At 33.2% G+C, this 15,394-nt stretch overlaps 1 protein-coding gene and 1 pseudogene across 1 annotated transcript; both read right to left on the bottom strand.

Moving 5' to 3' along the window:
* Nucleotides 1-3,661: 3,661 nt before the first annotated feature.
* LOC114163614 (uncharacterized) lies at nucleotides 3,662-5,306 on the bottom strand (annotated as a pseudogene).
* A 4,100-nt stretch (nucleotides 5,307-9,406) lies between these two features.
* On the bottom strand, nucleotides 9,407-11,737 carry LOC146883874 (uncharacterized). The gene is made up of 5 exons (XM_085666753.1): nucleotides 11,530-11,737; nucleotides 10,892-11,438; nucleotides 10,375-10,480; nucleotides 10,094-10,151; nucleotides 9,407-10,032 (listed from the first exon to the last, which is right to left on the bottom strand). The coding sequence occupies exons 1-5, from the start codon at nucleotides 11,735-11,737 to the stop codon at nucleotides 9,407-9,409; spliced, it is 1,545 nt and encodes a 514-aa protein (XP_085522879.1).
* Nucleotides 11,738-15,394: the final 3,657 nt, after the last annotated feature.

Raw genomic sequence — 15,394 nt, 5'->3', positions numbered from 1 at the left:
TCATGTGCACATTCCACATGTTTATCACAATACAAAATAAGCGATCTCAACATCAAATCACATTGCACCATGTTCACACCCTCATCGTTAAAGTAAATGCGCTCCTACGATATAAACTATCGGAATCACGCAAACAACAAATATACCACAAACGTTATCCATATTCACAGGAAGATAGAACAATGTACGACATGTAAACATGTAAAAAAAACTAAAGCAATGTACGGATTATTACAGACTTAGGCTTAAAATCAAATAAGAGTCATAAAACATAAGTCTTAAGCTGCTTCCTCATCAGCATCCTCCACCGGCACAACATCGTCAACGTTTGCAACTGGCCCCTCCACCACCTTCTCAGCCTCTTCTTCAGGATTGCTTCCAGCCTCATTTACCAACTCACCATCAACAACATCTTAGTTGACGTCGAATCTACTATCCGATACATCAATATCCTTGTAAAAGAAGGCAGCCTGTCGTAGACACTTCTGAAAACCATTTATATGTTCTTGAATAATACAACCCTTGAGATCCTCCAGTTCTAACTCCAATCCACCATTTTTCTCCTTCACCTCATCATACTCAGCCTCAAGCTCCTCTATCATTCCTTTTAGCTTGTTCTCCGAATCAAGGCATCGTACCTTCCATGTCCCTAACCTCTTTTTCTCGTCCAGCCACTCCTCCCTTGCCTTCTTCCAAGCAGCTTTCTCCTCTGCATGCTTGTTTGCCTGGATCTTCAATTCCTCCGTCAATTCCTCTATTCTGACCTGACTACCCTCCTTCAATTTCCTCTGGTACAAAGACCCCACCCTGCGCCCAATATCAATGTCATGTTACTAAACTCCACCACAGCCTTCACTAGTGCGTTCAGTTCCATGATGTCAATCGAGTTAACTATAGTCTCAGATAAGTTGATTTCAATGTCACGACGAACAATGGTCTCCAGTAAGTCGATGAGTCCAGCCTTCGGTCCATTCTCACCAGATGAAGATCCCGACCCCAACAAAGCGACCCTAACCTTCTTCACATCCTTCCTCCTACCAAGCCTGGCCGGCAACCCAGCTTTCCTCTAAGAGCCCCCATGCACATGGACTTCCACGAGAGGCTCTTACAAGTTGGGAACTTCAGTGCTCCCAGCAGCCTTCAACCTTGTCGCCTTCTCCTTACGGAGAGCTTGAAAAGGATTCAAATTCTTCTTCCCCATCTGTGCCATATGACCTATAAGCAATAATGAATGCCGATTAGTTAACTCAAACACACTATAACACTTAAAAATACAAAAAGATACCTTTTATATCAAAAATTGGATGAATCGAATCATAAACCCTAACTAAGCCCTTAGTGGGCATCTTATCATTAAACTGCATCATGACATCTACCACCTCCCTGGCCGCCCTTGACAACTCCTCCATCATCATACCCTTATATCGCCAAGGATTGTTGGTCCAGTAAAAAGGGAACATAGTCCTCCTGTCATCAATATAAAAATGTGAACGCCCTGCCTGCTTCACTGCCACCTTGAAGAACCCATCCTTAAAGTGTTTAAAGGACTGTGTAAACGCGTCCAATCTATTTATCCTTGGTCGATTTATGAGTGATAGCAAGTTGTTGGCCTCCTTGGCTGAGTATCGAAGAAATAAAGGAAAGAGTGTGGAGAAGGTTGTAAATACAAAGCTTTACACAGCACCCGGAACGCCTGCAGATATGCCCAACTATTCGAATGCAGTTGAGTAAGAGCAACATTCAACAATCGCAGCACCCCCATAGTGAAGTCGTCAAAAGGCAGCCTAATGTACAACTACGAAAAGTGACAGATGTACACGTAGAAAAATTCCTCAGTAGCCCCTTCTTGACGGTGACATACATAGTCAACAACATTGACCCTCTCCAAGGCCACGATATCCTTTCAGGCTCCCCTCTCAAATATAGGAATGCAATTTAGCCACGACTTCAACAACCACGACCATCAGAACAAAGAGTATTGTGTCCGCACGTCCTCGGCCACCCACTCGTATCTTGCCTTCACCAGCCAGTTGCTCTCCGCCAACTCTTCTAGTGGGTCTTCCCTAACTTCGGTCGTCGCCTCCGTAGGAATTCTACCCTCACCACCAAACTGACCCCTTTCACAACTTGTAGATTGACTACTTCCATCCTCCCTTGACCGGTCACTCCCACTACCCGGGCTCAACAAAGAAACACTATCACTAATACTAGACATACCTTTTCTTTTTAAACAACAAGAAGACGGTAAATACAAGGAACATATCAGACAAGATCTCACGCAGACAGATAGCTCCCCCCAAATTTCTTGCAAATGAACCAAAGTAATTTTTTTCTCCCCCGTATTCGTATTTATAACCAGCTTCTCAAACGTTTCAACTTTTCCTGCCAGAAATAATGATTAGACGAAGCATCACAACAAAATGTGAAATGTCACAACACCCCAAACGACGACACCCCCTGATTAGACCTTTGACATCTATCACCCTTTCACTTGCTACCACCTCTTAAAACTTTAGCTTTCACACTGTTCATCACACTTAAAGGCTGAGGGACTGGTGTACTGCACCTAGGCGGACCAAAAAAACTACTCTTACTTCCAAATCCTTTACCGCTATGCCTCCACCGACAAAGATTGGGGAACTGGTGTACTGCACCTAGGCGGACTAATAAAACCGCACGGCCAAGCCCGCCTACACATAACCCCGCAAGCAAAATCATCAAGTGAGTAATTGGACAAGCGGAAGCGGTTTAGGCCGCCTACTTCAGAAAAAAAGACGACATCTGTTGACCACTCCACACTTAGAACATTACAAACAAGGCCCTTGGTACCAACAAACATTAACTAAGGGTGTGGGCTAGGCCCAAGTCCCAAGCCCAAGCCCATCTAGGACCCAAGCAATGACCCAACCCAAAAGAGGGGCAAACATAATTAAAAACTCTATAAATACACGTGGACCCCAGTAATTAAAGGTATGCTTTCATTAATCCCTTAATCAAGAGCTTTGACTTTTTGAGAATCTTTTTGCTGACTTGATCGTTGGAGCCCTCTCCGTAGGTAACCCCTCAAGGGTCCAGACCGTGTACATCGACAGATGGCATATGCAGACCGAGGAGGAGCCAACTCGCGAGATTGAGGATTGAGGTAAGGTGACATTTGTGTTTTTAACATCTCTTATTTGTTTCCGCGAGAATAACAAGCATCAATAATGAAATGTTGATGTTGAAAATTCAAATTAATCTTCTCTTGCTCATTGAAATCCATGGGATAATATTTGTCTACAAGAGTGCAAATTTTATCAATATTAAAAGCTTTATAAGCATCCTTAGGATCCAAAGCAGATCTTAAAATTAATAACTTCATTGCTAGGTCATTAATTCTACAATTTAACTCTTGTAATTGCTTATCAATGGTAACAAAGAATTTTTCAACTCTCAAATAATGCTCCGCTGTAATATGATATTTTTGGTGACAAGGGCATCCTTGCCTTGCTATATAAGAAGGCCCAAAATTAGGCCCATCAATGTCATGTTTTTCACAAAAAGAAGTCACATTTTTTAATAACTTATCCCAACCATTTTTTCTCAAGTTTTGAGTAAGTCCTTTTGTAGAACAAACTAGACGCACAACATTAACTATATCTTGAGATTGTTGTTGTAATGCTTAACAAAGAACATCTGTTATCCCCATAATTTCTCTCATCAAATACAAGATCAGTATAAACTCAAATAAGGTCAAGCTTTTGTAAGCATTATCAGCATCACCACATTGTGAATAAGTAGATCCATTAACAATTTGATTTTCCCCTTTACCATTTTCAAGCTCATCAATTTCTAAAAAATATGCAATTTCATCTAACTTGGCAACTTGTAACTCATCATGACGTTTACTTGAAGAGCAAAAAATATTGACAATAAAAGTCAATTTTGAAAAGAATTGATGAATTGGAATAACTTCTCTTGATGCAGCAACCAAGGCAAGTTGTAACCGATGAGCAAAACAATGAACATAATATGCATAAGGACAATCATTCAAAAATAATGCTTGTAATCCATTCCATTCTCCTCTCATATTGCTAGCACCATCATACCCTTGACCACGAATATTAGAAACATTAAGATTATGTCAAGATAGTACAACACAATTCATTCTTCAAAGTTAATGTTGTAGTGTCTTTAACATGCACAATATCAAAAAATCGCTCTTGAATAAAACCATTTTTATCAACGAATCTCAAAACAAAAGCCATTTGCTCTTTTTTTATTCATCACGAGCTTCATCGACAACTATACAAAACTTGGAATCCCCAATTTCCTCAGGAATATGATTTTTCACTTTATTAGAAAAAATATTCAATAACTTCTTTTGAATTTTATGTGAAGTATATTTGGAATTGTATGGAGCATTTTCCAACACAAATTTTGCAACTTCATCATTGTATGATGCTATGATTTTTATCATCTCAAGAAAATTACCTTTGTTCCTCAATTCAGTACTTTCATCATGACCTCTAAAAGCACAAGCTTGAAGTGATAAGAAATGAACCGTGTCAATTGAAGTCTTGAGACGTAACCGATACTTCATAATTTGATATGAGTTTTGCACTTCCAAAACATTCCTAATGTGCCAATTTTGATTTAACAAGTCTTGACAAGCAGACACTGCAATATTGTGTGGTGAACAAGGATCCTTCCCTATGTGTTTAAGGAAAGCACAATTTTTTCCATTATTACCTTTCCTTCAACTTTAAAAACCTATAAAAAACACACTCAAAAAGTTAAAACATGTTGGTGACAATCAACTCATTGCCAATTAGAATTCAATAAAAATCAACTCAATTACCTATAACAATGAAAACATCTGAGTCAGGTCGTCCGCTTGGATTTTTACTAAAAAGATAGCACGATAAGCAATATGCTACATCTTTTAATAGTAAATACTCTAACCATGAAGGAAATATGCTAAACCATGTGTACTGAAATCTTCTTGGATGATCATCTTTACTAGACAACGGATAATTTTCTAGATGCCTTTGATATGGACTCCATTTTAGATAAGCCTTTCGTACCTCATCAATTTAATTTGGTGGGTATTGCCAAATTTGAAAACACTTCTCGGGATCACGTTCTAAAGCATTTTCAAATTCATTATATGTAACTTTAGGAACCTTAGAGAGTTGTTTTTCATTTTCTTCAATTTTTGGATTCTCTTGAAGTTTCTTAATTTTAAATGACGTAGATGCATTTTTTTCATCTTCATCACAAGCCTTCCTCTTGAAAAAAGAATCAACTCTTTTACTATTTACCATAATTTTTCTAATATAAATTTGTCACCTCTCACCTATTTACAAAAAGATAAAATTATGAATACCCCAAATTAAATCTTAAAAGCAATACTAAATATTTTAAGAAAACTAATAACTTCTAAATGATTAGCTTCCCTTACCTTATAGTAGATTCCTAATCTTGCTCTTCCCTTACACAACTTCAAAGCCTAAAATAGCTCTATCTACACAAAGAAGAGGTTGATCAACAATTAGAGCATGATTTTATGATCTCTAACAGTTAGAGATATGCCTAGAGTGTAGAAAAGTCACATACAAAAGGAAAACATATTGCTTAAGAAAAAAATGGTAAAAAATGAACTTACTGAAAAGAAGAAATTAATTGGTCTAAAATGTTCCTTAACTCCTCAATGTTGCCGTAGTGCAATTTGATTTTGGAAATAATAAGGAATTGATGGTGAAAATTGAGATGGAAATAAGAGGAGAGAAAGAGATGGAGGCACGAAAGAGAGAGAAACCAAATAAAGAAGTATAAGAAATTATAATAGAAAGTGAAAACGTGATTTTTATATTTTAAAAACCTTTTTCAAACTAAATTAATAAAAATAAAGTAATAATATATAAATATATATTTTTAAATATATAGAAAATAAAATAAAAAAATCGTTGGGATTAATATAAATAAAAAAATAATATATAAAAAATAAAAACTAAAGTTCGTTGGGGGAGTCGTGGCTCCCCTATCAAACCTATGGTCCATTCTTGGGCGCAAGGGGCTAACTCGTAGGCCCACAATGAAAAGTGCGGGGTGGACTGACATTTTGAGTTCGCTGACCCACATAAGCCCAACCCGCATAACCCGTAGCCCGTGCAGACCTAAGACGGGACGGGCAGGCTGACCCATTGGCCCGCATAACCTTTTTTGCACATGTAACTTAATACATATTTTTTGCATATTTTTTGAAGCTACACATGTAATTTGTTTACTAGTTAACATTTCATTCATTATGTCACAGATGTGTGAGATTGGCAGTTAAATTTTGCCATAAATTCATGTATGCAATATTTATTTGCAAACTAAAATAAAAACATGTAATTACTCAAGAAAAATGGGCTATCCCGCAGGCCAATGTCGATGCAGGACGAGCTGGTATTTTCCATCCATATTTTTAATGTGGGATGGGTCAATCCAACCTGTATTTTGTAGGCCAAATATGGGACGAGCCTAAATGGACTTTGTCCTCATTGTCATCCCTAATTTCCAAAGTATCAAGGAAATAATTACTAGGAACTTTTTTATAGATTTGCTGATTGGTTGGTACTAGTATTATGTTTGTCGGATTGAATATTTTTTATATTTTTTAACAAAGTAATGATTTTGTTATGAAATTAAGATCTAATTGGTTTGGTGGAACACATTAGAAGTAAGCAGCAATGTGCTTAATATGATGGACTTTTGAGGTTAGTAAATGTAATATAAAATAATTATGTTATTATTGAGATAATTTTATATATTTGACTTTTAAAAACTTACCAATATGCAATGGTGGTGTAATTGGTTATAGGATGATTAATGTAAAATATTTTTGAAAAAGTTGAAGGAAAAATAAAATTCAGAAAACATTGTGATTATTCTTACTCAAGTCAAGATCAAACCAGCAACATGTAATATAATAAAAAATTTTACTACGACTTTGTATTTTATTATGTTTTCAAGTCCATGTTGTTTTGATTAGGGCAATGGCCAGCTTCAATGTCTAATTCGTAGAACGGTTTCAAATTATTCATGGATGATGATGTACTGAGCTTATCAAATTCAAAGAAAGTTTAAAACAATATGTTATTTAAATTTTAAAAACTGCTTTAATAGTATAATTTTTATCATGAATTGGCTTGAGTATTAATTAACTATGTTGCAAGCTTTAAATGTAGAATTTATGCATATTAATTCACTATATGTCAAGACGCAAGTTAGTTCTCTGGGTCATCCTAATATACGGAAAAAGAAAGGTTCATGTGTAAAGTTGCTATCAAAAGTGTCTTTAATATTTCAACAATAAAGCAAGTTTCTTTAAATTTTCCATGATTTTATATGTTCAATTCTAATTTATACATTATTTGGTATTTAGTATTGTTGGATACTAGTTTTTCTACCCGTGCAACGCACGGGATTTTTGTAGATGTAATATTTTTTGTAATGGCAATGAATAATGAGTGTTATCCAATAATCTATATGATGAAAATATGATGTCTTTAAAAAAATGGCAATTGTATGATGCATAAAATAAATCAATTAAGAACCTAATAAAAAACATATTGTTGTTGCTTTGAGAAGCATTGTTGCTTTATTTCCTTTTTTCTTTTCTTGTCTATTTTTTATCTGCAACAACCAACAAAAAAATGACTGATACAGATGAGCACTTTATAATGAAGTGTTACCAAATTACACCTCTTTGTTCAAGCTATATTCAATGATAACAATTCATGAAGAAGCAAAGATATAAATAAGTTAATTATGTTTATACAAATGAATAAGTTAAAATAAGAATAAAAAATCATCAATTACATACCTATAATGTCTTATTTGTTAAACAACTTCAAAAACTGCTTTGTACACAACGTTTTTAGTTGTTTTGGAATCTGTTTTCAAATGGTTGTATGACTTCAAAAGTGCAGGATATAAACAGAAGACTCACTAAACTCCAACTCAGTTAATGACTGCCTCTGTATAACAATTTGAATAATTTATCATTATGAAGTTTAGGTTAAAAACATAGACATAGTAAAAAAATATCAATTTCAAGTTAGTTAAGTCTAATCAAACCTGATATATTGGTACTTTCAGAAGCATTGTTGTTGTGTTGAATTTGTTTGTTCTGTTGTCTATTTTTTATCTGCAACAACAAAAAATTCACTAATATAGAAGAACACTTTATAAAGAAGTGTTACCAAATTACACCTTTTTGCTCAAGCTGTTTTCAAAATACATTTGTAGAATGAGATGTTACAGACTTACATCAATGTTTAGTACTTCTTGAATTCAACCTTTGTTTTAGACACGTCTTCCTTGTAAGCCTTGCATTTTAAACAATGATTTTGCTCCAGTCCATAATAGAACATGCAATGCTTTGAAAGATAACAATTGAAGTAGAAGCAAAAAGATAAATAAGTTAATCGATGTTTATACAAACGAATAAGTTAAAATCGAAATCAAAAATAATAAATTACATACCTATAATCTCTTCTTTGTCAAAGAGTTTCAAATATTTCTTTGTACACAACGTTTTTAGTTGCGTTCGTGACATTTCCATCTTCATCCAGTATAACTATTTTCAATCCTCTTTTGGTTTTTACTCTAGAAATTGCAACATAAGGATATTGGAAAGCGTTTGTCCTTGACTTTTGTTAATCTTCATTCCAAAGCATAAGGATATTGGAAACTGTCTTCTTTGAAATTTGGAAGGCAACCTTGAATCAGATGAAACTAAATCCATTCTTGGTATAAAAATTCTGCCACCAATGTTTTTTCTAGTAATTACAATTGCAGAGATTACATTCTTGCCTAAATGGTTAACTTGCAATCTTGTGACATTGCAAAGACCTTTCGCTTGATCAATATTTCTCAAGAGCATAATTGGCACACCTATTTTCAACTTCAGTTTATGATTTGGTATCCCTGAACATTTGATATCATTTAAAAATTCAGATGTAAACCATTCAGATTGAACTTCATCTTATTCATCAGATTGGCAAGGTGTATCTGAACTTAAATAAGTTACCTTTTCACCACCTAATAAAGATAACATGAATTCATTTACTTCCTCTATAGAATCATTTGTTGGCCACAAGATTGCTCCATCATCAAAATAACCAGGCTTCATCATGTTAACCACAAATTGAGGATAGACAAATTCAACCAATGAAAGTAAAGGTAAGTTTGTATTTGTAATCAGCAGCTGTTTTGGAATCTCGACCATGAACTCACCATTCTCATTTAAATTCATGTCTCCGTCTCCAATCTTCAATATCCAATCAGCAAATTCTTTGATATCATTGGTTGTTTGAGTATCTATTGTAGTACTTAATCTCATGTTCTTTGAGAGTTTGAGCACTTGACAACACTTTTATAACTCAGAATAGTTGATTGTTGATTTGATGATATCAAACCTAGATCCTTTCTTGATAATAGGTAAAATTTGCCTGAAGTCACCTCCCAACACAACGGCTTTACCACCAAATCGTTTGGCATTATTGGCATCATCAACATTTTTCATAATATCTCTTAGTGTTCTATCAAATGCCTTAAAGCACATTCTATTCATCATTGGTGCTTCATCCCAGATAATCAGATTGGTTGCCATCAAAATTTTATCACAGAGACTACCTTGAGCTATGTTGCATGTTGATTCATCATTAATTAACAGTGGGATGCGGAAGGTAGAGTGTGTTGTTTTTCCACCAGGAAGTAATAAAGAAGCAACTCCACTTGATGTTACGTTCAAAACAATCATGCCCTTGCTTCTTAGAGCAGCTAACAATGTCTTCCACATAAAAGTTTTTCTTGTACCACCATAGCCATATAAAAAGAATAATCCTCCCTTTTTTGAAAGAACTGTTGTCATGATATCCTCATATACATGAACTTGTTCATCATTGAGTGCTTTAAACAAAATGTCATGTTCTTTGGCCATGTCTTCTTTATTATATTGCTGCTCATCAACAATAAATCTATTCTGGAATGTATGTAGATCTGAAATATCAAGTTGAGGTAATGAAGGATAACTTTCAAACATCTACCATTTGACATTAACATTTCTTGTATTTGAAGCAGACAAATCTTCTGTAATTCAGCATATTCAATTTGAAGACCTGCATCAAAAAGTTAATGCAATGAGAAATTATATTTGTATTCAATTAAAGAAATAACAATATATAATACCTGGTAAGTTCATGTCCTTTCTTTTTTGGTACAAAATTCCATCACATAAGACACTCCAAGTAGAATTCCAAACTACATCAGGTTTAGAAATTGTATTCATCGACAACAAAGTAACAAATAATCTTCTAAGTTGATAGCCAAAAGTAAATTCACTTGCTTTTTGATTGCATCAATATATTCTTTGTCGTCAGTTAACAATCCCAAAGCATAGCAAGCTTCTTGGTAGGTTTCATAAAATTGACCATCAATGGTCTTTATGCTGTCATAATCAATACAACATTTTTGAATGGTCAATAATATCCTCAAATAATAAAGGTCTCCAAAGCCAGGAGGAATATAAGTAAGTCTATCAATGTTGTAGCTTTTCTTCCTTGGTTTCCATTCTTTTTCTTTAGCAAACCACACAAATTTGCTTGGAAATTCAGAATAAGTCAATTCTTTTCCTTCTATATAAATTTTGTTAGCATCAAACCAAGCTAGAAACATTGTATTAGCATTTTCATATTTGTTGACGACCCCATTAATATCACCATCATCTTTAAACAAAGTTGATTGTTGGCCACAAAGATGGAATGTCAATCTCTGAATAGGAGGTCATTTGTGATGTATGTCAAAAGCAAATATTCGCCAGGCTGCTTCAAATGGTGATAGATACCTACAATCGTAATACCTTTTAATCTCATCAATAATGCTTGATTTGTCAAATTCTGCAGAGTTGTTGCTTATTTCAAAAGTAGCTCTGTCAGGATCTTTGTTCACATATTTGAACAAATACTTTATTGAATTGGTCTTATTGCAATACTCTGTATTGACATGAGCTTGATAACTCATTAGAAGAGGTGGATTGTAAGGAACATCACTTCTATTGTCAAGCTTAATTCCATTCTTCTCAACAAATCTACCATTATCAAGTATTCTATAGCATGGATATTTTTCTTCATCAATTAAAGTTGAAGATGTGATATTTTTTGGATAAAATTTAGAACATCTAACTTCCTTCATGCACGGTGAATTATATCTTACAGGTCTGCATGGCTCATGGATCATGTAACTTGAAACAACGTTTTCCAATTTGGGGTACAAATCCGCATTAGGCAATTCAGCTGATATTACTTTATCAATATCAGTTGGATTTTTCAATTTGCTTTCTCCATCCAACCACAAAAGTATATGGGCATGAGGTAATCCTCTTTTTTGGAATTCTACTGTGTATATCCCTAGATATATAAAAAAAAAGAATGAAATTAGTTGTAAGAATTTCATTTCATCAATATGTATATAATGTATATTATTTGATACAGAACATACATGTAGTGGTTTTTCCAAAGAAATCCTTCTTTTTAAAATCTGTCATCATTTCATCAAACTTCATTTTGAGGACTCTACATACAATATCAAATTTGTCTGAAGCGGGTAACCCTTTGGCCAAAACAAACTCTCTTATTTCACTCCAATTGACATTGCATGTTATAGTAATGAACAATTCAGGATATCCAAATTTTTTACAAATGGCCATAGCATCTTGACAATTGTTGAACATGTATCTGGTACCACCAGTGAATGAAGCATGCAAGACAATACGTCTTCCAATTAAAGAACCTCTTGTAATTCATTAAGAATATCACAACGAATTAACTTATGATTAGCTCTAATGAAAGACAATCGTTGTGCTTCAACAATTGTATAGCAATCAACCAAAAACTGTTGGAACAATCGCCATGCATTGAAAATATTACCAAATTCTATGGATCTTTGTTGTATTTTGAATGCAATAAATTCTCGCAAAAGAAATTTGAACTCTGACCCTTGATTTACTTTTTGAATGAGATTCTCTTATTGGAACATCTTCTTGATAATCATCTTCTCCATATGGAAACATGATAGGATATTGCAGTGGAATGAAAGTAGTGTGAGTTTCATGCAGTCTTGTCAATTCACCAGAACATTTTTTGACAATTATATCTTTGCCTACATCCATATTTGCAAAATCACCAATTATTAGTGCAGCTATTTATTTCTGCCTCTAAATAATCTTAGGGTGAAATCTGATTTCATATTTTGCAGTGACAAATCTCTAACTCTTCTAAAAGATTTTGCCAGAACATTATGATTGTCAATCATTTTAATAAAATCAACAACCAATGATTCATCTAGAACAAATTCCTTATAGTTTGACCTAAAACATAATTAACGGAATAGATGTCAACAAATGTATTTAAATATTTGATTTAAGCAAGATAAAGCACATGTTAACTAACCAGAAATGCTTCATTTTGTTACTCATTTCATTTTTGGTATCATATATGTACAATTGTGCAAACTTTGACTTTGATCCATCTTCTGGCAATAAATTGCCAATACGGTGATAGTTCTTTCCATTAAGAATAAATTGTGGTGGAGCAGGACCATTGTTCATTGAAGCATCTATCTTACCACCAATTGAAGTAAATAAAAACATGTTGTTGTATATTCTTATATTCTGTAAAAATAGTATGTTTCTATGATCTTCACCATTTAACAAAGGTTGAAGCAGATTAGGTGGTTTTTTTAATAGTGGAAGTTCCACTTTTCCCTTTTGGTAACACAATGAGAATTGAACTTCCTTTGAGGTGTTACATTTTTCTGCTCTTTCTTCATACCAAAGTTGAGCTTTACAGTATTGGCATTCCAAGCAAGGTTTTCCAATATTGAGAAGTTTTAAACATCATTAAAAAGCATTAGCATGAAATGCATATATTTACTGCCAAATTATGTACAATTGGTGTTCGTTTACCTTGCAACTCCACTTTGCAATACAATTCGTTTGTACTTGTAGTATCTGGTTCAATTGTAGTCAAATGACACACATTAAATTAATCCTTCAAATTATGTAGTTATTCACATGACTAAGTTTGACATTAACTTTACTTTCATGTGTTATTATTGCTAAAGAATCATTTGTTGTGTCTGAACCATTTTGTTCTGTTGTTGTTTCATCATCAAGAAAAAATATGTTTTGAAGTGATTGTATGACTTCAAAAGGATATTTGACAACCTTATTCTTAGAGACAGAATAGGAATCATTTACAACTTCAAATGTGTCACCTATGGAAAAGAATTATTAAAACAATTTACTTACATGCATTATCATTATCATTATGAAGATTGGTATATATCAATAAAAACCTACTTAAATGCACCGCCATTGTAATTATTTCGTCCATTATTTATCTATCTGTTATTGTTAACAATTGTACTGACTAAAAAAATAAATTTTAAAATCTTACTCTCCATGGAATAAAAATAGGTATATAAAAACTTAGGATGAATGTAGAAATATACTGAAAGTATTGTTGTATGTTACAGTAGAAGCTGCAGAATGTGAAGTGATTAAGCTGTCTTTGATTTGATTGTGAAATATAGTATTGGAAGAACATGATATATTGTTTTCAGGCACTGCATTGAAATGAATGTGATGTTATTATTTATTAAAATGAGACTTGAGGCATATTATTGAACAACAAAAACAAATATCACTCACCAATTATTGTTTGAAATATTGCATTCATATTTTGAAGGTTGTTCAAGTTCTTCTATACATCTGTAAAATAATTATTGTAAAAAAAGTGAATGTAACAGAATAAACAAAAAAACTTCATTCATTGATATAAGAAGAATTTGTAAAAAATTAAGTTATAAACAAAAGAGTTATTAAGATTCAACTGTTGTAATGGCTTCCTCTGTATAGCATTGTCCAGTAATTTTTCAGATTGACTTGTTTTATTTGTCATTAAAAAAGGAAACATATTTCATTATGCATCTGTCTTGTGAAGTTCCAATCGAAAAAATAAATTTAAGTTAGTTATAAAAAGGAAACCTGATATTTTGCTACTTTGAGAACCATTGTTGGTATATTTAGTTTTTTTTTCTTGCTATCTCTTCTTTGTAATCTGCAACACCAAAAAAAAAATAGACATAGAAATGAAGACTTTGTAAAGATTTAAGAATTTAGAACACAAATTATACATCTTTTTTCAAGCAGTTTTCAAAGTACATGAATGAAATGTGATGTTAGAAACTTACATGAATGTTGATTACTTCTTGCATGCAACCTCCCTTGTAGCACCATCTTCCTTCTAAGCCTGGCATTTTTACAATCCTTTTGATCCATGTCAGAAAAAAAACTTGGAAGACTTTGAAAGGTTATAGTGGAAGAAGAAGCAAAAACAAAAATAAGTTGACTCTAGGACTGCAAAAGTGTATATTGTTTTATTCCGATATTGATGAATGTATTTGTTAAACTTTTTTTTTTGGCATTGTACCTCTAATCACTATTGTGGAAAGACAAATATTTGTAATTGTAACAAAAAGCAGTTGCAAGACTACAAAATGTTTATATCAGTAGACAATCATTAAAAATGAAAACAACATGCAGTGTGGACTGTTAATAGATCAGAAACAATGATAAAAATAGGAATTCTTTCATAGTTTTTTTGTTTTTGCAGATAAGAACACATTTCTTTTTTATGTAGGTACAACAACACATGTATTTTTTATGCAAGTACTATATACAATACACCGAAGAGGATAACTTAATAGAAACTTGGTTAAATATTCTATGGTCAAACATTAAGCAATTTTAATTTGATGAATTGTCAATCTGAGTACATATTATCATAATGTCCACATCTTAAAACAAAATACCTTTATACATATGAGACATAAGTATGATAAATATGATTACAGACTACCACAACATAAATGGCAGAGGAATTTCAATAGTTGGATTACAAAAAGTTCAATTCAAACGGCTTTGTTGATACTATATCAATGAAACAAATTTGATAGAAAACAATCATACAATAATTCTATCAAACACACCAAAAAGTATTCTCTGAATACAACAAATGTGTTATTAATACATTTTTTATCTACATTAACAAAATAAGCTCTAAAATAAATTATTATTTTTTGACTATAATATGTCTCACTTTAATACAATATGTTAGCACTTTGACATCCTGATTGTTTTTCATTTGGTCAACTTCAAACACCAGGTCTATAGTTGCATCAAATCCATCAGCAGTACAAAATTTCTTCCAACCACTTCCAATTTTGTTAGACTTCTTTGGATGATTTCTAAACAGTAGCTTGCACTTCACTATCTTGCGCGGTCCATGAAGAACAATGTTTT

Source organism: Vigna unguiculata, chromosome 9, assembly GCF_037176805.1.
Source record: "Vigna unguiculata cultivar grain cowpea cultivar isolate G323 ecotype 2 chromosome 9, ASM3717680v1, whole genome shotgun sequence".
NCBI classification, from domain to species: Eukaryota; Viridiplantae; Streptophyta; class Magnoliopsida; order Fabales; family Fabaceae; genus Vigna; species Vigna unguiculata.
Note: the sequence above shows the minus strand (reverse complement) of the source record. Positions and strands in the feature narration are given on the sequence as shown.